Source organism: Aythya marila (genome assembly GCF_965140915.1).
Source record: "Aythya marila genome assembly, chromosome: 25".
Taxonomy (NCBI): Eukaryota; Metazoa; Chordata; class Aves; order Anseriformes; family Anatidae; genus Aythya; species Aythya marila.
The window spans coordinates 1,817,129-1,844,064 of NC_139066.1; the positions used below are offsets into that span (position 1 = coordinate 1,817,129).

The 26,936-nt window shown below is 49.2% G+C and overlaps 1 protein-coding gene and 2 pseudogenes across 3 annotated transcripts; all 3 read right to left on the reverse strand.

Moving 5' to 3' along the window:
* Window positions 1–4,443: 4,443 nt before the first annotated feature.
* LOC309887296 (feather keratin Cos2-3-like) lies at window positions 4,444–19,170 on the reverse strand (annotated as a pseudogene). Its single transcript has 2 exons — window positions 19,073–19,170; window positions 4,444–4,770 (listed from the first exon to the last, which is right to left on the reverse strand). The product of its transcript is annotated as a feather keratin Cos2-3-like (transcript).
* LOC309887458 (feather keratin Cos1-1/Cos1-3/Cos2-1-like) lies at window positions 18,373–18,669 on the reverse strand (the record flags this gene model as incomplete). Its single annotated transcript, XM_082779178.1, has 1 exon — window positions 18,373–18,669. The coding sequence occupies one exon, from the start codon at window positions 18,667–18,669 to the stop codon at window positions 18,373–18,375; it is 297 nt and encodes a 98-aa protein (XP_082635304.1).
* A 5,074-nt stretch (window positions 19,171–24,244) lies between the features above and the next one.
* On the reverse strand, window positions 24,245–25,035 carry LOC309887298 (feather keratin Cos2-3-like; annotated as a pseudogene). The gene is made up of 2 exons: window positions 24,957–25,035; window positions 24,245–24,552 (listed from the first exon to the last, which is right to left on the reverse strand). The product of its transcript is annotated as a feather keratin Cos2-3-like (transcript).
* Between the last annotated feature and the right edge of the window lie 1,901 nt (window positions 25,036–26,936).

Here is a 26,936-nt window from a genome sequence, read left to right on the forward strand (position 1 = left end):
TACTGGATGAGATCCCCTGTAACACTGTCCTTAGGGTAACAGAGGTGTACAGACCTGGCAACTCTTTAAGGACACTTCTCTGAGAGCACAAGAGCTCTCCATCCCCTTTGTAAGAAAGTGAACAGGGAGGTCAGAAAACCAGCATGGATGAGCAAGGGCTTGCTGGTCAGACTGAGGCACAATAAGAAAATGCACAGGCAGTGGAATCAGGGACATGTGGCCTGGGAAGAGTACAGGGATGCTGTCTGGATGTGCAAGGTTAGGATCAGGAAAGCCAAGGCACAGCTGGAACTGAGCCTGGCAAGGGATGCAAATAATAACAAGATGGGATTCTACAGATGCATTGGCCAGAAAATAAAGGAAAGGAGAGTGCAATCCCAACAATAAATGAGAAGGGAGAACTGGTAAGGACAGACAAGGAGAAGGCTGAGGTACTCAACAACTTATTTGCCTTAGTCTTCTCTGCCACTCAGCTTCCCACATCTCTCAAACCCCAGAACCTTGAGGTGAGGGCTGGGGGAGCAATGTCCCTCCCACTTTAAGGGAAGAGCAGGCTTGAGATCACCGGACAAAACTGATCAGGTACAAATCTATGTTGCCCAATGCCATGCATCCCAGGGTCCTCAGGGAACTGGCTGATGTCAAGTCAAGCCTTGAAAGTCGAGCTTTTGAAGCCTAGAAAGTCAAGCCTTTCTCCATCCAATCTGAAAGGCCAAGGCAGTCAGGTGAATTCCCTGGTGAGTGGAAAAAGTGTCACTTCCATTTTTAGAAAGGGTTGAAAGGGGGTCCTGGAGAAATACAAACTGATGAGCCTCATCTATCTACCTGGGAACATCATGGAACAGATCCTTCTGGAAGCAATGTCAAAGACTGTGCAGGATAAGGAGGTGATCCATAACAGCCAGTATGGCTTCAACAAGCACAAGTCATGCCTGAACAATCTGGTAGCCTTCTATGAGTCACTTCTGTGGATTGAATGCATCAGTTGACAGGCAAAGACTGACAAATGTCTTCTGCCTGGACTTCTTTAATGCCTTTGACACAGTCTCACATGGCATCCTGAGCTCCAAATTGCAGAGAGAAGGATTTGAAGGGTGGAACATGCAGTGGATAAGGAACTGGCTTGAAGGCTAAACTGAGAGACTGGTGGTCAATGGCTCTATGCCTAGGTGGAGGCTGGTGACAAGTGGTGCCCCTCAGGGTTCTGTCTTGGGACTGGTACTCTTTCAGATCTTTATCAATGACATCGAGCATGGGATTGAGTGCAGCAAGTTTGCAGATAACACCAAACTGAGTGATGCAGTTGATAAAACAGAAGGAAGGGATGCCATCCTGGAGAAGCTTGAGACGTGGGTCCATGTGAATCACATGAGGTTCAAGTCCAACTGAAAGGTGCTGCAGCTGGATCAGGGCAATCCCTGGCATGGGTACAGACAGAGTGAAGAACTTATTAAGAACAGCTCTGTGGAGGAGGACTTGGGGGTTCTGGTGGACAAGAAGCACAACATGAGCCGGCAGTGGGTACTTGTAACCCAGAAGGGCAACTGCATCCTGGGCTGTATCAAGAGGAGTGGCCAGCAGGTCGATGGAGGTGATTGTCCCCCTCTGCTATGACCTTGTGTGGTCCCACTTGGAGTACCACAGCCAGGTGTGGGGTCCCCAGCATGAGAAGAATGTGGACCTGTTAGAGTAGGTCCTGAGGACAGTCACAAAATGATTGAATGGCTGGAGCACTTCTCCTACAAAGAAAGTCTGAGAGAGCTGTTCAGTCTGCAGAACAGAAGGCTCTGGGGAAACCTCATTGCAGCTTTTTAATACTTAAAGGGGGCTTATAAAAAAGATGGGGAGCAACTTTTTACTCGGTCAGGTAATGATAGGACTAGGGGGAATGGTTTTAAATTAAAAGAAGAGAGATTTAAATTAAATGTTAGGAGGCAACACAGAAGTTGTTGAGGCACTAGAACAGCATGCACAGAGAATGTGTGTATGCCCAATCCCTGGAGGTGTTCAAGACCAGATTGCCCTGGACAAGCTGATCTAGTGGGTGTGTCGCATTAAGGGGTGTATTAACTGTTATTGGCCGGGTCGGATTCAGGGTACTGAACCAGCACAATCACAGATTCACCAATAATGCATTAACTGTTAGGGGTCTGGTTGGATTCAAAGCACTGAACTATCATGGCTACGTATTCACCAATAACGTATAACCACTCTTACTCCAGTCACAGTTAATGAGAGCTATCACGACCAGGAACAATGCCATCAAGTGCGATTTATTACAGCAACAGGTACACAGGTTCTTTGGATTGCCAGCGATAGTGACTGTCTGCAAAAGCAAGCTAGCATGCATGAAATACACAGGTGACACAGGCGTTACAGGTGTTACAGGTGTGCAGCCTAGAAATTAACATGTTAAAAGGATCAATGACTCTAGAGAGATTTATAACCAAGTGTTCAAATCTCACCCAAAAGCCAATGGGGGGGGGGAAGAGAAGCTTAGCCCGTTGACTGGTCCCAGGAGTCAGGAGGTCCTCAGGATGTTGTATTCCCTCGGGATGGTATCTCCCCTGATGGTGGTATCTTCCCTAACAATCCCCTCTCTCTTAGGCCAATTTATATTATTTTCTATCTTTTAGGTGGAGCTTGAGTGACTCTAGTCAAGCATATCTTAGTTATGATTGGTGAAAAGTTCTCCCGTCTCTGTTTAAAGTAACAGGCTCTGAGAAATTCAGAGCACTTGCTCAGTGAGGGGTGGTTGCACCTTGGAGGCAGGTAACTTTTGGGATGGAGGTGTGTTTTGGTATTATAACGATATTATAATGAGTAAAAGTATACTAGGGTACAGCATTTGTAAAAACATGATGAGTCCTTAGATCAGGGTAGCAAAAAGTGCAGCTTATAGGTCTCGGTGTGCACAAGAACAATCGAGTCCCCCACCTGGTCACAGAGCCTAGCCATGGTGTCTCCACTTCACTCTACACACCATAATGCTCATTAGAGCTAGCACACCAAGTTCCCCCAGCACGATAGCATCTAAGCCTAGGGAACACTCAGGTAATGCAGTTATGCCCTACCCTGAAAGCCTCTTCAATGCTGTACATTTTGTTTAAAATGTGAATGTTAGTTTTATTTTCCTAGTTACTTCAGGCAATTGCACCACAGGGTGGCATCCCTGCCTATGGCAGGGGGGCTGGAACTCGATGATCTTTAAGGTTCCTTCAAACCCAAGCCATTGTATGGTTCTATAATTCTATCATCCTCTTCTCAGTCATCTACCTCTTTATCCAGACTGGGAATACACTTGTAATAGTGATGCCCCACCAGCACTTGAACTCTCATGTAGTTTGTCTTTGGCAACTTACCCTTTACTGACATGTGCCATGTCTTGGTCAGGATGCCTCTTATGCTTTTAGATGCCTTCTTTGCAGAGAGAATAATTTCATTCTCTAGCTGTGTGGTCTGGCTCCTTTTCCTCTACTAGTGGGCCTTAATGCTGGGATCTACTCTTCACAATCATGGCCTATGACCAATATGTGTCCATTTGCCACCCAATGAAGTACTCCAGTGCCATGAAAAGGAAGGTCTGTGCCTGTCTCGTGGGAGGCCTGTGGGCTCCCCTCCTTGGCAGAAGTGGCACTCTGCCTTTCATTGCCCTGCACTGGCACTACACAGTCACTGACAGCTTCTTCTGGGGCCTGCTACCCATCACACTACTACCCGTCATACTTGACTGCGATTATGTTGTGCCTGGGGCCATCCCATCCTCCTCCGTACCAATCACATTGCTAATGTCTCCCTCAAAAAAGTGGCATCCATCTTCTCCAGTGGTGTGATGCCTCCCATTCCATCCCATCCCCTTCCTTCTCTCCTTCTCCTCCCCACCCCCCCCCCATCTCCACTCCCGTCCTCTCCCCTTCCTTCCTCCGTCTCTCCCAATCTGCAATAGCCATGGATGTTTTCTTCCCCTCCAAGGGTCAGTGCCCAACACACTGCAGACCCTCTGTAGTGTGTTGTAACCTCACATTCTTCTGGGAGTGGGGAAGGGGCTCCATAAACACCCATCTTATACCCACCGAGGGCAAAGCCATTGTCACAGAACAGCTCAGGAGGGCATACACGGAGGGATGAAACATCTACAGCCAAGACTGGGATGCAGAATTCTTTAATGAGTGTACAGAGCAAAAGCAGGTCACTCTGAGCTGAGACCCCTCTTCTGAGAAGAGCACAAAGAAAAGGGAGAGAAGGAGGTAGGTGAAGGGATGGAAGGAGAGGCATGAGCCATGTTTTCAGAAAGCGCAGGCTGGCCCTTTCCTGCCAGCATTTGCCAGAGGAGCTGATAAGGTCAGACATTCTGAAAGCAATGGCCTGAAGATTCCTCCTTTTTGTAGCACCGTATATGAAGCTCCTGGGAGAAGAACCCCAGGGCCATGGCCACTGGCTTCTTTAGCAGGGCAGGCACCTTCTGCCACAGTAGCGGCTGGAAATGCCAGAGAGGTCACAGCACCCGGAGGTGATGGGGACTCCATCACAGCTGAGGATGCTGCCAACGGCAGCAGAGGTGGAGGATCCCACAACGGTGTTCTGCGGGAAGGAGCTGAGGATGGGGCCGGGCAGGGTCACCACCACGGGAGAGGGCTCAATGACGATGGTGGAGTTCTGGCACTGCCTGACGCAGGGCTCGTTGCAGCTGCTGGCCAGTGGAGTCGGGCCACAGGGCCGGCATGGCAGGCACTGGTTGTAGCAGGACATGTCTTGGGGCAGGAGATGCACCTGGGTGAGAGGGCAGAGAGGAAGTAGAGCACATGGATAGGTGACTTACCAGCTCAGTTACCCCATCACAAAAGAGCCAAGGCAACTGCTGAGGGTGGAGGTGGAGGCTGTGCCAGGAAGCACATGGTGTTCATCGCTTTGTCCTGACAGGGCCCTTCAAAGAGCAGCCTGGCCCAGGAACACCCTCACATAGTACATAAACTGAAAGCCGCCCCAGACCCATGTCCCAGTCACTGTCTACGCAGACTTTCTGTATCCACCCCTCTCCCATGGCAAGAAACTCTGAGGCCCAGCATAGCACTGAACCACGACCAGGTGAGATGTCTATTGATGCAAGATCCCTTCCACTTTGGAAGAGGAGGAGAGAGGGCTTCAGACTCACCTGGTTCCCAAGGAGGACAAGGCGAGAGAACTGGATGGGAGAGCAGGGAGCTGGACTGCTCTTTATACTGGTCCTTCATTGCCGTAGGCCATGAGACACCCTTAACAAAGCTAATAATTTTTTATCAAGCTCATCTTGAATGCAAACTATCCCAACTAATGATATGTATGGTCTGTGTTGGTTTCCTACACTGCTGCCTTTTCATTTCCAGGTTTAGGTCTTGCCCGTGCCCCATTTAAGGATTCTTTGGAGTGCTGGTTTGAATGGCTCAAGCATTTCTAGGGCAAGAATGCATCTGTGATGGCAGAAGATTCATTTTAAGTGCTGGATGTGTCCTGAGTAGTCAGGTGGTATCTGTCTGGGTGACATTGTTGTGGATGTTTGAAGTAGTATTCTGAGGAAGAAGATCCCACAAGCTCAAGTTGGATTCTGAAGTACGCCTATGCATGAGGAAGTGCTACATCCTGCCCTTTTCTTTCCTCCTCAACTCACTCTGATGGTCATCTCTTGTCTCCTAAGGTGTGTGATTTGTTCTACTCACTTTTGACTTCATCCATATTAGCACTGCAGTCCATGAAAAAATATTCTTTCCCCTTTTGACTCCAATGTGTCTTGGTGCAGTCTGTGAGTTCACAAAAAATGCCATAGTGTCACAGAACAACGGAATTGTAGAATGGTTGGAAGGGATGCCTGGCAGTGTGGTTAGCATAACCAACAGTAAGGCAAATATCCATCATGTGGATGGGGGCTTTTAATGTGCACCCCTGCCTCCTTGTCTCTCCCTTTCACTGGCCCCAGTGTGTGGAGACAGCCATTGCTGTGGTGAGAAAGGGCATTGGTGTTATCAAGTCCCCAGTGCTGAGTCACCATGAGGGTGTGTGGAGCACCTACTGACAAGGTGATTAAGTCCATCAGGGTTATCAATACCCAGGTACTGGTTTGCCAGGAGATGGTGACACCAAGAAAACCTAAGATTGAAAAGGGAATTCTCATCCAGTGACACATACATTTTAACTTCTGCAGTACTCTTGTTCTACTAATTTAAGGACTTTTCATCTTCTCATACCAGGCTCCCACCAAGGAGGCTGAAGGTGCATAAAAAGCTGGGAGGGGGCACAAGCAGGTTAAAATTCCAGATCCATTATCTGGTGTTCAATGAGCCAATACACACAGAAGGTTTTAGAGATTGTTTATTTTGGAATTGTGCAAGTCAGGGTACCCAGTGACTTCCCACAAATCTGGCACCCCTTAGAAATTTCCTCACTGCTTTTATACAACCCCTTCTCAATACATTTATGTGCTTGTCTAATCCCATTGCCTCTGATTGCTTCCTTAATTAGCATAGTGTTGCCATGTCAGAATTGTTCTGCACATCCTCAGAGAGGAAGGGTCCCTCGTTAGGGCAGGGTCTCTCAGATTAGGGGTGTGATATTTACTCTTATAATGAGGATAGTATAGAGAGAGTTCACATTGGAATACTCCTGATCTTTTCTTTTCAGCCATCTATTCAGATTACATTGACTGATGATGTATTCAAGGACACACATCAGGATGTTTTCCCTCAAGAATGTCAACATAATGGCCTTCTTGATTAGCAATTCTTCAGTTAATCATCCTCTTGACACCTCCAAGGCCTGGGTTATCTTACCTTGTCCTCAAAGGACATATTTTATCTCTTTTAGGGAAAAAAGAGCTAATGATCGAGTGGTATCAAAGACAGCAGAGTCAAAATGGACAAAAGGATATCCCATGACATGTGATGTCCTGCTCATCCATGATGCCTTGGGGAGTTGGATGAGGGTGCTGCCACTGCTCAGGGAATGGCTGGGCATTGCTTGGCTTTTGGTGAGCAATAGCACTATGTGTCACTAGTTTGGTGGTTGTTTTCTTTTATTATTTTTATTTCTGCCTTTCCTTCTTATTGAACTGTCCTTATCTCAACCCATGAGCTCTTACACTTCTTTTTTTCCCGTTCTCTCCCCTCACCACAGCAGAGGGGCAGTGAGCATACGTCTCACAGTACTTAGCTGCCCATCAGTTAAACCACAACACTTAGTGACTTTAACATGATATGTGGAGGTGTATCTGTGCCATTTCTTAAGCATATTTCAAGACGGACTAGCTGGTGAATGAGAGGAAAGCTGTGTGTAAAGTCTGAGTCAGAGGTGGCTAAGGGAGCCCAGGACCCAGGCGTGGAAATTGGGCATGCTGAGAACCCATGGTAATCTTTGAGAGATCCCTGTGAGGGTGGAGATACTTGCAAGATCAATGGGTGATGGCATGCATCCCTTGGGAAAGCAAACATCAGATTGGCCTCACCAAAGGAAATGAGGGGGACCACATGCTGGGTAGGAGGAGTCAGGCTCCAGGCAGGATCACGAGATGGGCTGAGGGCCCGTGCTGCAACGTTTCCTACATTACTTCTCTCCAGATTTTGTGCATTCCCAGCTGCAAGGTCACTTGTGTGCATTTACAATCCTCCTTGCCAATCTGCCACTCTCATCCCATCCTCCTTGCCATTCATTTCCTTTTAATTCGTTCCTCCCAAGGGATGGAATGCATGAACATGGGTGTGATTGCACATCTAGTAGGTAAGGTTGTGTTTTCCAGCAGGGATCTTCAATCCTGACCAGACAGAGGAGAGGAATGGGGCTTGGCTCTCTGTAGGGAACATTTTGATGAGTACTGGTGGCGTTCTTTTGGGTGTTGTTAAAGGCAGTGACCTGCCTGTGGCTGCAGTCTGTATGAGCAGCTATATTAGTGTCCTGTGTGTGTCTCCATGTGTGTGCCTTCCTCGGATACACGCTCAGGTTTGCTACTGGCCCAGCCTGCAAAAGGGAAAGCAGAAGTCCCATCCATCAGCAAAGAACAGAGAGTTCTGAAAGTCTCTGGGTGCACTAAGCAGTCTAGAACCAGAGTCCCAATGCTCTGGTACCTGCCAGAGGCAGCAACTTCGCTAGCATCCCTCAACAGCCACCAAGATGGTCATGGGGTGCATAACATGCTGACAGTCTGGAGAGCAGTTTGGCAGAAAAAGCCCTGGGTGGACACCAAGCTGACCATGAACCAACACTGTGTCCTGTCTGCAAAAAGGGCTAATGGTGTCCTCGGATACATTAGCAGTGTTGCCAGCAGGTCGAGGGAGGAGATCATTCCCCTTTACTCAGCACTGGAGAGGCCACTCCAGGAGTAGAGTGTCTAAATGTTGGCTCTCATTTCTATATGGGTCTTGGCTCCCCAGGACAGGAAAGTCAAAGAAATACTGGAGAGAGACAAAGAAGAGTCACAGTGACAATTGAGAGACTGGAGCATCTCTCCTCTGAGGAAAGGCTGAGAGAGCTGGGACTGCTCAGCCTGAAGAAGAGAAGGCTCAGGTGGATCTCATTCATGTATAGGAATAACTGAAGGGACAGCACAAAGAAGATGGGATCAGACTCCTCTCTGTGGGGATGAGTGCCAGGACAAGAAGCAATGGCCACAAAATGAAACACAGAAGGCTCTTTCTGAGCATTAGGAAATACTTTTTCATTGCATGGTTGACCACGCCTTGGAGGAGATGGCCCCACCAGGCTGTAGAGTCTTCATCCTGGTAGATTTTCAAAAGCCTTCTGGACATAGCCAAGGACACCCTGCTGGCCCTGCATGATCAGGATGTTGAGTCAGGTGAACTGCAGAGGCTCCTTCCAGATGTGAAATCTGTGTTATTCATCAGTGTGAGCCATGATGAGTGGCAGAGAGAAACAGTGTTCTTCAGCCTTCAAAAGAAGGTTAAGGAAGAGCTTTTTGATGCTTCTGATACTTGACTGCAGGACAAAAAGACAGATGGAGCCAAACTATTCTGGAACACCACGAAAGAACACAAGGCAATGTCTTGAACATGAAAAAATTCTAACTAAAAAATTATGAATTATGGTGCTTCTCTTTTTTTTTATTATTCGTGAGGATGGATCATGAATGTAGATGAAGGCCAGTAAGAGTGACCCTCCAATTCCAATTAAAATACCATTAGTTGGAGATAACACCAAAAGGAAAAGGGAATAGCCTAGGTCAAGTTATGCCCTTTCAGATGCCCTTTCAGACACTGGGAACCCACTGATCCAACATCCTTTTCCCTGCTGACTCACCACACCTCCCCCTATGGAATAGGTTGTCTTTGTTCCCCCTCTACCCCAGGCTTGTGGCATCCCACACCCCACTGGAGCCAGGTTCCTCTTGCAAATGCTAGGTTTTCCTAACAGAAATAGAAACAGCCACAGTCCCTGGGATGTTGCACAGCAGGGTTCCTGACTGAAATTTTTCAATGGTAGCTCCTGCTGGAATTGGGAGAAACCCCAGGGAGCATTTTGGGCACAGTCAGAACAGATCATTTCTCATTGCTGCATCTCCCCTTGTTCCCCCAGCAGAGTCATTTCCGGCAGCTCTGTTCTCTTGGGGCTGGGAGGTGCTTTTCTGACTCTCTCTCCTGCTGAAAACAGGAGGGTCGGTCTCAGCATGCAGCGTGGGTATCTCGTCCTCACTGCCTTCCTGGGGCAACTGCTGGGTAAGTGCATGCTTTTAATCAAGGTATAAATCTTCTTTCCCCAGGAAGCCCTCATCAACCTTACCACATTTAAGTGGGGAACAACTCCTGATTCAAAGGGAAATGTTGATAAATGTTGGCTCCCATTACTGGCTCTGCACCAAGAGAGACGTGAGGTCATTCTCCTAATTTTCCTGTTATTTCAGTCCAATTCTTTCTGCCTCTCTCTTCTAGTCCACCAGATGAGGTTTCAGTTGGAGAGACATTAAAGCTGGTTACAGAGACATTAAAGCTCTCCTCCCATGGACATTACCAGGGTGTCCAGTCTGTCTTCTGCCTGATGCATTCCTGCCTTGGCCTCCAATGTTCTCCTGCTTGTCAACTCAGCCAGGGCTCCCTCCTGACACCACTCACCTCAGCCTGTGTATACTGATTGGTGTCAGAATCCCCAGAGATGACAGGGATTAGGAAGCAGGTTGAACCTTTTCCCTGTAGCTGCATGGGCCCCTCAACCTACTGGAGGCTGCTGGACTCAGCACACAAAGCTAGGCATGAAAGGCTGTGTCCTGGTCCCCTGGGCAGAAGGAGAGCAGACAGGAGGAGCAGGCACACAGCACAGCTATTCTCAGGGTCCGCTCTTGCTTAAGGAGCTCTGCCCCCAAACCACCTTGCTGTGACTGGGCCTTGGGACCTTTCTGCCCAGCAAAGGACAGGGAGCCTTATCCCCCACAGCTTTGAATTCACTCCTGTTTGCTTGGAGACTTCCCTACAGAGCTGCTGACCTCTTTCTTCCAGAAATTATGGGGCAGGTGTCCGTCACCCAGCAAGAAGGACAAGTCACTGTGGAGCAGGGAAATGCATTTGAGACCACCTGCACATACGAGACCTCCTACTTTAGGGGCTTGCTCTGGTACGAGCAGAAGAAGAGCCAAGGCCCTCAGCTGATTTCAAATCAAGCAATAGCAGGCACCAAGCAGAGTGACCGTTTCACCACAGAGCTGAACGTCACGGAGAAATACAGCGTTCTGCAGCTGAAGGAAGTCGAGCTCTCTGACAGCGCCTTGTACCTCTGTGCTGTGAGTGACACCCTGGTGCAGGGAGCTACACTGGTTGAGCAATAACCCTGGGAAGGGAGTGCAAGGCAGAGCTTTGGGATGGCGTCCTCAGTTCTCCCCTGGCTGCTCTGCTTCCCCTGTGCACCCTGAGATCTGCCAGCCAGATGCCCTTTCCCAAAGGGGCTGGTGCCTGTGGCTGTGCAAAGAGTGCTGACCCTGACTGGCTGACCAGGACCACAGTGCTCTATTTTTCTTCCCTTCCTGGGCTACCTGAATAGGGTAGATCCTGCTGGGAACCAAGATTCCCCTGGGGGCTTGTTCTCAGCCCCTTGATCCCAGATTTAGTAAATTCCTGAAAACCCATGATAAAGCAACTTGCTTCAAATCATGGCCAGCTGAGCCCAGAGACTCCTAGAACAAGTTCTGACAGAGATTTGCTGTGTTCTTTTCTCTCTTCAATGAGTCAGTAAATAAAATGGATTTTTTTCTGAGCCATTTCATCATCTCCAGACTTGCAGCCAGTTCATGTCCAAAACCTGTGCCTGAGGGACAGAACAAAGCACATAGAATATCCCTGATTGCCAAATGCCCAAGAGATCTCCATGTTCATCACAATAAGCAAGCAAAGAAAGATATAAATGAAGACTTACAACCAGATGGGGTGGTTGTTGTCTCCTCAGGGGTGCCAGGGGTATGTGATCATCTGCAGCTCCTGCACAGAGAGCAGTTTTGTAGTGACCAGCTCCCACAGCAGTGGGGGATTGTATGTCTGGGAGAACCTAGGTGTCCTGCATGCAGCAAATGCTGAGACAAAGCAGGAGAAATGAGGATATGCTGATAAAGGTTCCTCCATCTCACAAACCATGCTGAATGTGGTGTTTTGATGTCCTCAGACTCAAGGAAGCTCTTCTGTCTGCTTGCAAGAGCAAGAAGCAAAGCAACCCAGAAAGAAGAGCTCAGTGCAGGCAGCTCCAGCAGGGGGCAACCACGGGCCCCCTTTTCCTCTGTGCTCTCAAGGAAGGCAGCACCAGCCTCAGCCTTGTCTCAGCAGGGGTCTGATTCAACCCCCCTGGGATCCTCTCCCTGTTATAAATGAAGTCTCAACTCAATCTGAGTTTTGTAATATTTATAAAACAAATATTTCTAAAAGGTATAAAAGCTATAAAAGGTATAAAAGGCAAGTAAACAGCGCTGGGTGTGCGGGTAGTCTACACTCCATTAACACGCACACACCAACATCAAACATTCTAAATATAAAGAACATTGCTTTTACGTACTAAACCCAAGTATGCCTATACATACGTACAATCAGAAAAGGTAACAAACAATCCTTTAAGTTCCATGACTTAACGGTCTCCATTTTCAATTCCTTTTCTTGACTGCAAACAAGTCTCCATTTTCCATTCCTTTTGAACTTTTTTGAACTGTCTTACTTTAAGTTGTCAAGCAACTCGGTCTTCGGGCCTTATGTATCCCATTCTTCCCGAATCGAAGAAAAGCATATCCATCTCTTTTTCAAGGCCAATGAGGCCTGGGTCAAAAGGCACATCCAGGTCAGCAGGGGGCGTAACAGCAAAAGCCTTCGATGGCTGTAGCAGCAGAGGGGCCCATGGCGTAGCAGTCGGATCAGTAAAGGAGCCCGCAGCTCCCTCACTGTCTGGCAAGCCACACGTTTGTGATTGTGTCTCCACATGGCTCTTTAAGGCCTCAGAGGCTGCTCGCCAGGTGCTGAGCAATCCCACTGCAACCTTGTCATTTTTAGTTGCAGAGACCCACACCTTGACCTCAGTTTGGTTCCATGTTTCAGGATCATAAACTGTCTAATTGTTAAGAAGAAGAATAAGCTGTAAGGTTACCAGGACAGTCTTTGTTTCTAAGGACATACAATTCCCCATAATGCACAACTGCTTACCAGCAAGAGGCAGTTGTGTGCACAGGTCCGCTTCTCTCAGCTTGAGCTTCTTTCCAGCTCCAGTGCGCCTATTTCCAGCGACTTTCTCTACGAGCTTCTCTGAGCGGTTTGCTGAGTTTGGCTGAACCTATCTTCATGAGGCAATCAAAGTGCCTGTTCCCGTCCTGGTCTCCATTCTGCCAGCCTGTTCCTCTTCACTTCTTTTTCCTGCTTCTTTATTGATGATGTAACTTCATCACATCGTGTTGCCTTTTTTTTTTTTTTTTATCTTGAGGGCAGGCTCCCCTCTTATACCCTTCTCTCCACAGCAGTTCTTTTCAAAACAACTTTTCATTGGCCAAACAACTTTAAATGTAACAACAACAGCAAACACCCAGAAACATCCATGCCTTAATGGCTGGAGAACAAGAAACCAGAGACTGCATGGAGTCTCCTGAATCACCCTTCTTTGTTCCCTCTAAACTCTTTTATATTTCTGATGGCATCATCGTTAAGAGTCTAATGTTATCTCAACCACGGGGCTTTCCAACCCCCATGGCCACATTCCCAAATCTCCCCCTTCTTTATTAATATCAACCATTTTCTCGACAAGAATTACCACTCCATATATAACATCCCTAAGGAGTCTCTAGGGACATTGAACACCTCTGCAGGAACAGTGCTTTCCTTCCTGTTCTTGCCTGGGATTATGGACTGGCACTCTTGGTACCACATTTTGTAACTGCTCAGTCACCCTGGAACCAGCCCTGCCTGGAGCTCTTCTCTCTTCCCCCAGGGGTATTTGTGTCCTTTCTTCCCTGAGTACAGAGGAGGCTTCCCAAGGGAAATGCCTCCATGAACAGCACCATCTGCAGAACACCCCACCACCACCCCTCCCCACCCTAGGCATAGGCACAGTCCCTCACTCTGGCAATCTGTGGGCTCTGCTCCATACTATGGGCAGGAAGCGATGGGACAGAGACTCACTGGAGTCTGGAAGTCCCATGCAAAAAAACTTCTTTGTCCTCTGACTTTTCCCCTGGGCTGGTAGCGTGGACCTTCCCTCAGTGGGCATTTAGAGAGGACATAACGGTGCTGGCACACAACTTCAGAAAGAACTGTATTCCTCCAGCCCCTGAGGAACAGGGGATTCCGTGAGTGGGGAGGAGCACAGGAAAGGATCTGTGGTTCTCTTGTACATCCCTGTGATCCCTGTGAGTACACAAAATCTTTTGTGTTTTTTGGTTTTCTTGTACAAAAAAAAAAAAAAAATAATACCAAAATACCAAAAAAAAATATTGTTTTCTTGTACAAAATCACTGTGATTTTGTACACCACTGTAGCTCCAAGGGACAGTGCCTGAAGTGTCCCCACTACAGTGTGTCCCATATTCCACTGGGAGTCTGAACACACCCTCCTGTGCTCACCATATTCCCCTGCACACCAGTGACTTTCTTACCTTGCAATGTGAGGGTGGGATGCAGAAACATGTAATGATGCTGATGAGGGAAATGAGATCACTTTTAGAGGAGGCTATCAGAGGTGGCAAGTAGCACAAGGAAGTGCCAGAAGTCTGTGCGCATCACCAATGGTAGAGATCCCACAGGACATCCATTTGCCTGTCCCACAAAGGGAGAGGGACCAGCAGAACCCCCAGGCTGTGTATGGAGGTCTTAACAGCCTAGAAGAACGGAAGGGAGGGAATAGAGTAGAGAGAAAGAAGAAGACATGGAAGTTAGACTTTGGCCATGTTTTCAGAGAGCCCCAGCTGCACTCTTTTGGAAGAGGGACACAGGGTGCTCAGCCTCTCAAACATCATTGGCCAGAAGCTCTGTCTTCAGTCCAGCATCACCTTCTGGGTTCTCAGGGGTCCTTGTGTGGTGTGTCACCAGTGGCTTTAGCACTTTCTACCACAGCAGCAGATGGAAATGCACGAAAGGTCACAGCACCCAAAGTTGACAGGGACTCCATCGCAGCTGTGGATCCTGTAACTAGCAGTGAAGGTGGAGGATCCCACAGCAGTGTTCTGTGGGTAAGAGCTGAGGATGGGGTCTGGCAGAACCACCATCACAGGATGATGGTAGTTGAATTTTGGCCTTGCCTGATGCAGGGCTCGTTGCAGCTGCTGGCAGTGGCATTGGGCTGCAGGACTTGGCACAGCAGGTACTGGTTGTAGCAGGACATGTGTTGGGGCAGGAGGTGCAACTGGGAGAGAGGGCAGGGAGGAAGCAGAGTGCAGGGACATGTGAGGAGCAAAATATCTTGATCCAGACATGATCTGAAAAGAGTGGCCAGGACCCACAAGGATACTGCGTCTCTCTTAGATGACAATCCACCACAGACAGGTCCCACATAGTCTCTGAGTCACAACTTTCCCAATTCCTCTCTCATGACCACCATTACCACAACCCAGTACATGAGGAATCAGCCCAAAAGAGGGAGAAAAGCCAGCAGATCCCCCATGCTGGGGGATCTTATCAGGGCTTCAGATACACTGGGTTTCCAAGAAGAAGAAGAGGAGGGGGGTGAGGTGCTGGGCTGGCTTTTCTGGCGGCCTTGCACTGTCCCAGGCTCAGACGTAGCCTTCAGAGAAGTGATAAATTTCTAGGGGGCTTGTGATGAATGGAAACCCTCCCAGCTAATGACATGGGTTGTAGGGCTGTTTCCCCCTCTACACTGTCTTTATGATTTCCTGGCTTATGCCACACCCATTCCCTTTTGGAGGCTGCTTCTGTGTGCAATTTCTGTGTGATTTCTGGGCAAGGACTGAGTCAGTGGTAGCAGAGGTCTTGGCTCAAGCACATGGTTGGTCCAGTGCAGACAAGTGATGCTGGCCTGGGGTACTGAAGTGGTGTTGTTTGTGACTGGTAACAGGAAGGGACCCAGCTGTTCCCAGCCCTGCAATCCTTGCCTGGTCATCTGAGGGCTTCCCTATGTGCAGATATGTCATCTCTTCTACTCTCCCTCCTTTCCTCCCTCCCTCCCTCCCTCCCTCCCTCCCTCCCTCCCAACTTACTCCAACAGCCCCATGGGGTTGGCTTCCAGATAGGTGGGCTGCACTGATGGGTTTCTTTTCGCTTCCTTATAAAGCTGCCTTCTGGAGAAATGGGTTGACCTCCTTGGACTCCTCTCTCTGGGCAGTCCCTGTGCATCCCCACACTGTGCTGTCCTGTCCTCTGGAGCCTTGTCCTGCTCAGAATGCCACAGGTATGCCCTGCCAGAAAGGTCCCCAGCATCTCCTCTGTCAGCTGCCCTTGGCCTCTGCCCCTGCCCCATTGGGAATGTGTGTGAACACGTGTGGGGCAGAGCCCTTGTGAACTCATCAGAGGCACTGAGTGCACACATGTACCTATGTCTGCATGTGTACACATGCATGGCCTCGTGTTCCTGTGTATGCAGTGTTTGCACCTGCATTTTTCAGAGCATCTATGGAACTGTGCATTTATGCATGCACATGCATGCTTGCATGTGTCCATCAATCTGTGTGTGTATTGCATATGCATTCTTAGTATGTGCTAGTGCACATGTGCACATAATTCACCTGACCCTAGGCATGTGTCCAGCTGGTCCCAGGGCATCTGGGACCCCTACATCTGCATCCTCTTTGCTGTTCTCTCTCTTCCCTTGTCTTTCACTCACCAAAAGGCATTCTGTGCTTGTGCCTCCAATCTCACCAGAGTTTCCATTCTCTGAGGACCTTTATGTCAATATTTGTACTTTGCTTGACAGTGTGCTGCAAGTGAGACTGGCATGGCTTGGGAACTGGAATAGATTCTCCAGGGAAGTGGTCACAGCATGAAGCCTGCTGGGGTTCAAGAAGCGTTTGAACATTCAGACGTGGTACAATTTGTAGGTAGTCCTCTGTGGAGCTAGAGGAGAGGGACTCAGTGATCTTTGTGGGTCTATTCTAACTCAGGATATCCTACAGTACTGTTATTACATGTTTTTCAGAGAAAATGAGATGCTATGTGGACAACATCTTTTTTAAATGTTGGTCTTGTTCTCCTTGATTAACTTATGCTGCAGGCAGGGAATAGGAAAGATGGCATCAACAATTTGACTTGTTCTCTAGAAGGTTTTTTCTATTTCCTAGAAAAAAGTTAATCTCAAATTGTGAGTATGCTACTACACCTCAGACATCAGTCTTAGACAGGACACATTTCTGGCTCAGGAGCACCTATTGATTATTGCTGTAAGCTGGGCAACAGATGTGTTATGTGCAGAAGTTGCACTGGCAACATGTAGAATCTGTGTGAAAGCAAAGTGCACAGCACTGTGTACACCCTGTGTACACCACAGGGCCCCAAGGTGTGCTACTGTGGGAACGCCCTGGCTTGGGTGTGGGGAGCAGTGGTGCTGCGTGGTGCACAAGGACCACTTCATCCTTGTGGCTCTGGGAATGACAGAGGAGCTTGATGCCTGGGAGAAGATCCCCCAGTGTGTGCCCTGTGGCTGGGCTGGTGCATGTCTTGTGCCATTCAGGGCCCATATACAGATTGTACTGAGTGTACAATCAGGTCCCATTCTCACTGCCATCTCTCAGTGGTCATTGGGATTTCTGCATTCACAGAATGTCTTATCTGGAGCATTGTGGGGTTGTGGCACCTATGGAACCTTCGAGTTCCTGGGTCTGTTGAACGTTGTTCCATGCCTGGGGAAGACAATCCAAGATGCAGTAGCCATGACTGTTTGGGCACCAGTCCCTGTCCTGGGCCTGCCTTCATGTAATAAGGAGTTGGGTTCACAGTGACTGGGTGTTCCAATGCGTCCTGCTGTAGCTGGTAGGAGTATGAACTTGTGGGAATAGCTGTGCCATGCCAGATGTTGTACTGAAGGGTGATAAGGCTGCTCAAGGAAGCTATATCTGCTCTTCAAACCCTGGCATGCTGCCTATGATCAGGTGCTCAAGGAGAGGGAAAAGTGGAGGCGAGACAAAGGGCCATCCCCAAGACAATTACCCATTCCCAGTTTCTGCAATCCTTTGGGAACATCATTGTCCAAGCCTCCACCCCCAGCACAGCTCCACGCAAAGCAAGATGCCCCAGAGCTGGGGCCTCCAATGTTAACAGAACTTATTTAGGCAGAGACTTACAAGTCAAGGACTGGTGGCCATTGGCTGTGGAAGAACTAGGGATGTCTTCCTCACCTTCAAGAGACAGTGCCTGAAAGGTGATTTGCTGCAATGTGCACCGCCGTCCAAAGCTTAGAGGATTGAGGCAGTGCCCACAGCCACAGCTAATTCCCACCAAAGCAATGACTTTCTCCCTGGCCATCTCTATGCAGATGGAAGGACGAGACCAGAACACATTCAGGGTTGCTGCAAATGTTTATTGAGTCTCAGGAGGAAAATTAGGTGACTCCAAAGGAGGCCCCGAGAGTGAAGCTCAGGAGGAGAAGAAAAAGAATCTGTTCAGCTTTTCCTATTGCAGAGTTGCTACATCTACCTGGCCCACAAGTGGAGAGAGGCTAGAGGGCACTCAAATCAAGCTGGTTCCCGGGGGCCTCACAGAGAGCTTGGAGGGGAGCAGAGGGCAACAAGAAATAGAGGGTAAAAAGTATGAGTGAGTGAGTAGAAAACAGAATAGGTAGATATGAGCTGTGTTGTCAGAGACCCCTTGTTGGCCCCTTCTTATCTGTCATTACAGGACAAGACAGAGATGGTCAGCTCAATTTAAAACAATATCATGAAGGTTCTTCTGTCCAGCAGCATGTTGTGAGTTCCTGGGGTCCTGGTCTGGGAAAGGGTCTGGCATCTTTAGCAGGGGCGGCAACAGTAGCGGCTGGCAATACAAGAGAGGTCACAGCACCCGGAGTTGATGGGGACTCCGTCACAGCTGAGGATGCTGCCAACAGCAGCAGAGGTGGAGGATCCCACAACGGTGTTCTGTGGGAAGGAGCTGAGGATGGGGCCGGGCAGGGTCACCACCACAGGAGAGGGCTCAATGACGATGGTGGAGTTCTGGCACTGCCTGACGCAGGGCTCGTTGCAGCTGCTGGCCAGCGGGGTCGGGCCACAGGGCTGGCATGGTCGGCACTGGTCGTAGCAGGACATGTCTGGGGGCAGGAGGTTCACCTGGGAGAGAGGGCAGGGAGGAAGCTCAACATGGGGATGCAAGAGGAGCAGCCTGTCACCACTCCCTGAGGAAACCAATGCATAGGCCGTGCTGGGAGCTGGAGGCTGTGCAGGGATGTGTGAGGGATTCTTGACCTCATCCTGCTAGGGCCCCAAAGAAGCTATCAGGGCGTATCTGGCTGCAGCAAAGGTTCTATAGCCAAGAAGCCATTGTAGTACACACCCAGACTTCCTCCATGGCAAACCTTCTCCCCACTTCCCTCTCCCACTACCAGCAGCCCCAAGATTTGACATGGAACAGAGCTGACTGCAGCTAAGAGGTCCGCAGAGATTAGTTGTCCTGTTGAAGAGTGAGGGGGACAAGGAAGAACTTCGCACTCACCTGGTTCCCAAGGAGGAGAAGGCCAGAGAAGTGGATGAGGGAGCACAGGGCTGGGCTGGCTTTTATATGGACCTTAGCCACCCCATGTCCAGAGACATCCCTTGAAGCAGTGACTATTTTCTGACAAGCTCCTTTTGAATGCAAAACATCCCAGCTAATGATATGGGCTGTGTATTTCCTTCCTGTGATGTTTTTTATTTCCTGCTTTGTGCCATGCCTTTTCCCCAGTTAAGTCACCTTTTTATTGGCAGGTAGGGAGGCCCAAGTATTTCCAGGCAACACAGGTCATTGTGGGCAGAAGACTCAGCTCACATGCTGGAAGAGTCCAGTAATGGCAAATGACTTCAGCCTGGGTGTCTCCTTAGGGGCTCTTTGGGGCCCTTTTGGCCACAGGTTTCCCAGCTCCTACCTGTGACCATACCCCACCTAACACTGCCCTCGGGGAAAACCTTCTGACATGTTTTGCCTCCTTCTGCTCTGACCAAGGGATGTCTGTATGAGGGGAGAGGTTGTACAGAGCCCTTCCTGGATCTCTAAAGAAAGGCCCAACAGAAAACCAAGTGTCTGTTTTAGTGCTACAAAATATATAGCGGAATGTAGACAGAAAGTAAATTTTTCAGGTGCTGGGAAACTGCTGTTGTTGTAGCATCAGACAGAAGCATGTGAATTTTCCCAAGACACACAGTGCAGATCCTGTCCATAGAAAATTCCTTCTTCACTCCCACAGCTTGAAGGTTTTCATTCTTCTTAAAAAAATAAAATATAAAATGATATAAAATGAAATGAAATAAATAAAATAAAATAAAATAAAATAAAATAAAATAAAATAAAATAAAATAAAATAAAATAAAATAAAATAAAATAAAATAAAATAAAATAAAATAAAATAAAAGTACACCTTCTCCTTAAATGATGTAAGCTTATGCCTGCCTTGACACCCAGGAGTGCTCAGTAGGGGCACTCCAGCAGATTAACTTACCGCTACTACTCAGGCTAATAAATGAGATTCTCAACTGTTAAATGCAATGCCCAAGAGAGCTGACGTCTTGCCAAGAGCCCTGGCCCAAGTGCCTTGGCAGGGGGATGTAGTGGGTTTACGTGGCAAGGTTTTGGTAGCAGGGAGCCATAGGGGTGGTTTCTGTGAGAAAGATCTAGAAGCTGCCCCATGTTTGGGAAGGGCCCCATTGTTTTCCAGATCCGAGCCAATAAGCGATGTTGTTTTGCACCTCTGTGAGAGCATATTTAAGACAGGGAAAAAACGCTGCGCCACACAGCAGCCGGGAGAGTCAAGGGAGTGGGAGAACAGCCTTGCACCAAGGTCAGTGTAGAAGGAGGGGGAGAGGTGCTCCAGGCGCCGGAGCAGAAGTCCCCTGCGGCCTGTGGTGAGGACCATGGTGAAGCAGGATGTCCCCCTGCAGCCCATGGAGTACCACGGTGGAGCAGGGTTCCACGCTGCAGCCCGTGGAGGAGACCACGGTGGAGCAGGTGGCCCTGCACCGACGGAGGCTGCCGCCTGTGGAAGACCCCTGCCGGAGCAGATTCCGGGCCGGCCCTGTAGCCCGTGGAGAGGAGCCCACGCAGGAGCAGGTGATCTGGCAGGAGCTGCTGCCCATAGGGGAGCCAGGTTGGAGCAGTTTTCTCCTGAGGGATGGACCCCGTGGTACGGACCCATATCTGGAGCAGTTCTGGAAGAGCTGCTGCCTGTGGGAAGCCCACGCCGGATCAGTTCATCAAGGACTGCATCCCGTGGGTGGGACCCCACAGCACAGGGGACGAGAGTGACCGAGAAGGAGCGGCAGAGAAGAAGTGCTGTAGACTGACCATAACCCCCATTCCCCGTTCCCCTGCGCCGCTCGGGGGGAGGAGGTGGAAAAGGGTGGATGGGGGGGGAAGGTGCTTTTGTTTTTTTTTTCCTTTGTTTTCTCACTTCTCTCGCTTGTTAGTTGTAGGCAATAAATCTTACTATCTCCTTATGCCGAGTCTGTTTTGCCCGTTACAATAATTATTGCGTGATTTTCTCGTCCTTATCTCAATCTTTGAGGCCTTTTCACATATTTTCTCCCCATTCCTCTTTGAGGAGGGGGAGTGAGAGAGCGGCTGTGGTGGAGCTCGGCTGCCCACTCGAGCGGAACCACGACAGGGGACTGGAATTCGGTGATCTTTAAGGTCCCTTCCAACCCAAGCCATTCTATGGTTCTGTCATACCGTTTTCTGTCATCTACCACTTGACCTGGAGTGGGAATACACTCATGGTGGTGAGGGTGGTGCCCAACCAGCACTTGAGCTGTCCCATGTAGTTTGTCTTTGGCAACTTCCCCTTCACTCACGTGTACTATGTCTTGCTCAGTACTTAAAGGGGGCTTATAAAAAAGATGGGGAGCAACTTTTTACTGGGTCAGGTAATGATAGGACTAGGGGGAATGGTTTTAAATTAAAAGAAGGGAGATTTAGATTAAATGTTAGGAGGAAACATAGAGGTTGTTGAAGCACTAGAATGGTATGAACAGACAACATGTATATGCCCATTCCCTGGAGGTGTTCAAGACCAGAGTGCCCCTGACAATCTGATCTAATGGGTGGCTTCCCTGTCCATGGCAGAGGGGCTGGAACTCAACAATCTTTTAGGTTCCTTCCAACCGAAGTCATTCTATGGTTCTATAATTCTATCATACCGTTCTAAGACATCTATCTCTTGATCTGGACTGGGAATTCACTAGTGATGATGGTACCCAAAGACCATCTTGCACTCTCCTATGTAGTTTATCTTTTGCAACTTCCCCTTCACTGATATGTACAATGGCTAGCTCATGATGCCTCTTATACTTTTAGATGCCTTCTGTGTAGCGAGGATAATTTTGTTCTCTAGCTGTGTGGTCTAGCTCCTCTTCCTCTAATAGTGGGCCTAAAATGGGATCTTCTCTTCACACTCAAGGACCAGGATAGATCTGTTGGCATCTACCATCCACTGCCATGGGAGAGAAGGTATGTGCCTGTTTGGTGGGAAGCCTGTGGACTGAGCTCCTGCACCCTTCCTTGGCACAAGTGGCACTCCTGCTTCGATAATCCTGTGCTGCCCCTACATAGTAACTGACGGCTTCTTCTGGGACTTGCTACCTGTCATGCAGCTGGCGTCTGCTGAGAGCTTCTGCACTGCTGTGCTCCTTGATTACAATAGCACCATCAGTTTTCCTGTCTTCCTTGAGCTCCTGTAGGGTGTTCCTTGTTGCCCTCTGGAAGTAGGCTTGTGAGGAGACACAAGACACCGTCTGCTCACTCTCACTTGGCTGCAGTTGTGTTGTGCCTGGGGCCATGCTCCTTCCTCTCTACCCACCCCATTGCGAACATCGCCCTGAACAGTGGTGTTCATCATCTCCAGGGCTGTGATGCCCCTGCTCCATGCACCAACCTAGAGCCTGAAGACCTATAAGGTGAAGGAAGCCATGGGAAAACTGAGAAACAAAGGGTGTTTGTTTCTTTGTTTGTTTTCTCTGACAGATGATGAGGGAGGCAGTGAGGAGACCAAATGGGGGGGAGGGGGCACACCACTTGTGGGGGGCTATGCGGGGCTGTGGCCGTGTTTATGCTAGCGCGATTATCAGATTGGGGATGTTTTCAGTTGGGACGCTAAGAAAAGGGAACACAATCAACAAGCATACAGAGACAGCGACCAGACCAAAGAAACATGAAGGCGATCACGACAGAAACCTCGCAATTCACACCAGTTGTTGGCCTATCAAGAAGCCACAGGTGCCACTGCCAGGAAGATCAGCCTGAGCCTTGCAACTGCAATGGTTGTGAAACATGGACGCCGGCAGGAATGGGTGTGGGATAGACCTATACAAACCCATGTGGGGACGTGCAGGGTAAGGGGAGCTGGGAGGAGCACACAAGGGCAGACGGAGCGGGGTGTCCTGTCCTCTTCTGGAATCTGTCCTTACCTGTGTGCACGTGTACTGCAAGGAGAAAATGCCAGCTCCTGGTAGAAAAATGAGAGCAGATTTGGTGCCAGCTGCCAGAGTCAGACTGGGGGTGAGGCTGCCCCCGGCCTATGCTGTCAGCTGCTGGAGCCAGGAGGTCCCTGTGCAGCTCCTGGAGCAGGGGGAGGAGGTCTCGGCCTCCAGGCAAATGCATCAGGAGCATTTTGGGCCCCCAAAAGCAGCTACTGCCAGTACCAGACTGGGTATATCTTCCCCAAACGGGGCATACACATCCCTGTCTGTGTGTCTCCTGGATATGTGCTCAGCTTCCATAACCGTGGAGCCTGCAAAGGGGAACGTGGGCAGCTGCACTCCTCAGCCTGGGCAGAGGCCATAAGAGGAGACACAAGACACTGTCTGCTCGCTCTTACTTGGCTACGGTTGTGTTTTGCCCTGGGACATGCTCCCTCCTCTATACACATCCCTTGCCAACATCTCCCTGAACAAAATAACATCCATATTATCCAGTGCTGTGATGATTCCCCTCCTCTTCCCTTCCCTCCCCTCCCCTGCCTTCCTCTCCTGTCCCCTCCTCTCCCTTCGCTTCCCCTCCTCTCTTCCTTCCCTTACCCTCCCTCTATCTCTCTGCAAAAGCCAGGGATGTCTTCTCCATCTCCAAGGGGCAGTGCCCAAGAGACAATCCTCTGCAGTGTGTCACAAATTGCCATTCTTCTGGGAGTGGGGAAGGGGTTCCATAAACACCCATCTTATACCCACCAAGGGCAAAGCCATCCTCCCCGGGCAGCTCAGATGGGCATACACGGAGGGAAGAAAAATCTACACACAAGGCTGGGATGCAGAAATCTTTAATGAGTGTAGAGAGGAAAAGGAGGTCACTCCAAGCAGAAGCCCCTCAGTGTGGGAATCACCAAGGCCAACATAGAGGTAGTGTCCCTTGCTCATGGTGGAGTTCATGCAGGGCATGTGTCTGCTGTTACCACAGTGGGAGGGCTGGCACTAAGGAGCCCCACAGACCAAGGGAGAAGAAGAGCACATGGAAAAGGAAGAGAAGGAGGTAGGTGGAGAGATGGAAGGAGAGGCATGAACCATGTTTTCAGAAAGCACAGGCTGGCCCCTTCCTGCCAGCATTTGCCACAGGAGCTGAGAAAGCAATGGCCTGAAGATTCCTCCTTTGTGTAGCACCATATACGAAGTTCCTGGGAGAAGAACCCCAGGGCCATGGCCACTGGCTTCTTTAGCAGGGCAGGCACCTTCTGCCACAGTAGCGGCTGGAAATGCCAGAGAGGTCACAGCACCCAGAGGTGATGGGGACTCCGTCACAGCTGAGGATGCTGCCAACGGCAGCGGAGGTGGAGGATCCCACAACGGTGTTCTGCGGGAAGGAGCTGAGGATGGGGCCGGGCAGGGTCACCACCACGGGAGAGGGCTCAATGACAACGGTGGAGTTCTGGCACTGCCTGACGCAGGGCTCGTTGCAGCTGCTGGCCAGTGGAGTCGGGCCACAGGGCCGGCATGGCAGGCACTGGTTGTAGCAGGACATGTCTTGGGCTGGAGATGCACCTGGGAAAGATGGTAGAGAGGAAGCAGAGCGCATGGGTAGGTGAGGATCAGCTCAGTTACCCCATCACAAAAGAGCCAAGGCAACTGCTGAAGGTGGATGTGGAGGCTGTGCCAGGAGGCACATGGTCTTCATCACGTTGTCCTGACAAGGCCCTTCAAAGAGCAGCCTGGCTCAGGAACACCCTCACATAGTACATAAACCAAAAGCTTCCTCAGACCCCTTTCCCAACCTCTCCCTATACAGAACTTCTCTATCCAGCCCTCTCCCATGGCAAGGAACTCCAAGGCACTGAACTCCATAGCTCTGAGCCACCATGGGATTTGATGTCTATTGATGCAAGATCCCTTCCACTTTGGAAGAGGAGGAGAGAGGGCTTCAGACTCACCTGGTTCCCAAGGAGGACAAGGCGAGAGAATTGGATGGGAGAGCAGGGAGCTGAGCTACCTTTTATACTGGTCCTTCATTGCTGCTGGCCCAGAGTCTCCCTTGGCAGAGGTAACAATTTTCTGACAAGCTCATCTTGAATGCAAGCCATCCCAACAAATGATATGGGCTGTGCGTTGGTTTCCTGCACTGCTGCCTTTTCATTTCCAGATTTTAGGTCACGGCCATGCCCCAGCAATAGCTTCTTTAGAGTGCTGGGATGAAACGTCCAAGTATTTCTAGGGCAGGAATGCATCTGTGAGGGCGGAATACTCATCTCAAGTGCGGCATATGTCTTGAGTAGTCAGGTGATGTGTTTCTGGGTGACACTGTTGGGGATGTTTAAAGTGCCATTCTGAGGAAGAAGTTCCACCAAGTCTCAGAAAAATGCCCAAGGTCTCCTATGCATGAAGATATTGAACATCCTTCCCATTCCTTTCCTCCTCAACTCACTCTGATGGTCTCTTGTTACATCCCCTAGTGTGTGATTTGTTGTACTGGCTTTTGATCGTATCCCCATTTACACTGCTCTCCAGGATTAACATTCTTTCCGCTTTTGACTCTGCCCTTCTCTGTGCAGTCTGTAAATTCATAAGCGATGCCGTAGAATCACAGAATGGCAGAATCATAGAATGTCTTTCATTGGAATGGACCTTAAAGATCATCTAGATCAACCTCCCTTGCCATGTGCATGAATACTTTCCACTGGAATAGACTACTCAGAATGCCATCCAATGTGGCTGAGGTGGTGTTACCCAGCTCTGCATCTGAATACCACCACAGCTGCTCTCTCACTCACCCTCCTCAAAGGGAAAGGGGAGAAAATATGATGAAATGAGCTCAAGGTTTGAGATAAGGACAGAGAAATCACTCAAAAATTGTTGTTATGGACAAAACAGTCTCAGCATTCTGAGATTAAGAAAACATATTGCCTATTACTAACTAGCTAGAGAAGTGAGAAACAAAGAAAACAAACTAAAACCACTTTCTCTTGGGCCAGAGGTGTATATGAACTTGGATAGCCACCAAAGTCATATCGCTTTGGTCAGCAGAAAGCCCTGGGAACGTGATGATTAGGAGGATATAGGGAACACCAAAAGGTTGTTTTTGTAGTATAAGCGCTAACATGAAGTTGCTTAACCTTGGACAGTGAGAAAATACCAAAGTGCTCATAGGCTGTATTCTGTCACTAGGAGGTTTCTATGGTATTGCGCTATCTCAGGACAGATACAGAAGAGCCAATAAAAAATTCTTTTCCTTTGCTTGCAACTTGCATTGGAGTCTGGGTATTCATTGCAACTTCTTCCCCACATCCACCCTCTTCCAGCTCCTCTGAAGAAAACCTTGCCATGTAAATCCACCTGAACAGGCCTTGAATATTTCTAGGGATGGGGCTTCCACAGGTTCTCTGGGGAACCTCTTCCTCTCTGTCATCACCCCCATAGTAAACAATTTCTTCCTAATAACTTATCTAAATCTACTCTTCTTTAGTTTAAAACCATTACCCCTTGACATACTCCAGCCCTCTGATCCTCTTCGTGGCCCTCCTTTGGACCCACTCTAACAGGTCTTTGTCTTTCTTGTGCTGGGAGCCCCAGAGCTGAATGCAGCACTCCAGTTGATGTCTTCCTGGAGCAACGTAGAGGGGGAGAATCACCTCCCACCACCTGCTGCTCACGCCTCTTTCAATGCAGCTTAGATTATGGTTGGCCTTTTGGGCTCTAAGTGCACTTTGCTTGCTCATGTTGAGTTTTTCATCAAACACCTACACCAAGTCCTTCTCTTCAGGGCTCCTCTCAACCTATTCACACAGCTCATACCTATTAACACAGCTTACAACCTATTAACCCAGCTCATAGTTGTGATTGGGATTGCCCTGATCCACACGAAGGACCTTGCACTTGGCCTTGTTGAACCTCATAAGACTTGCATGGGCCCACTT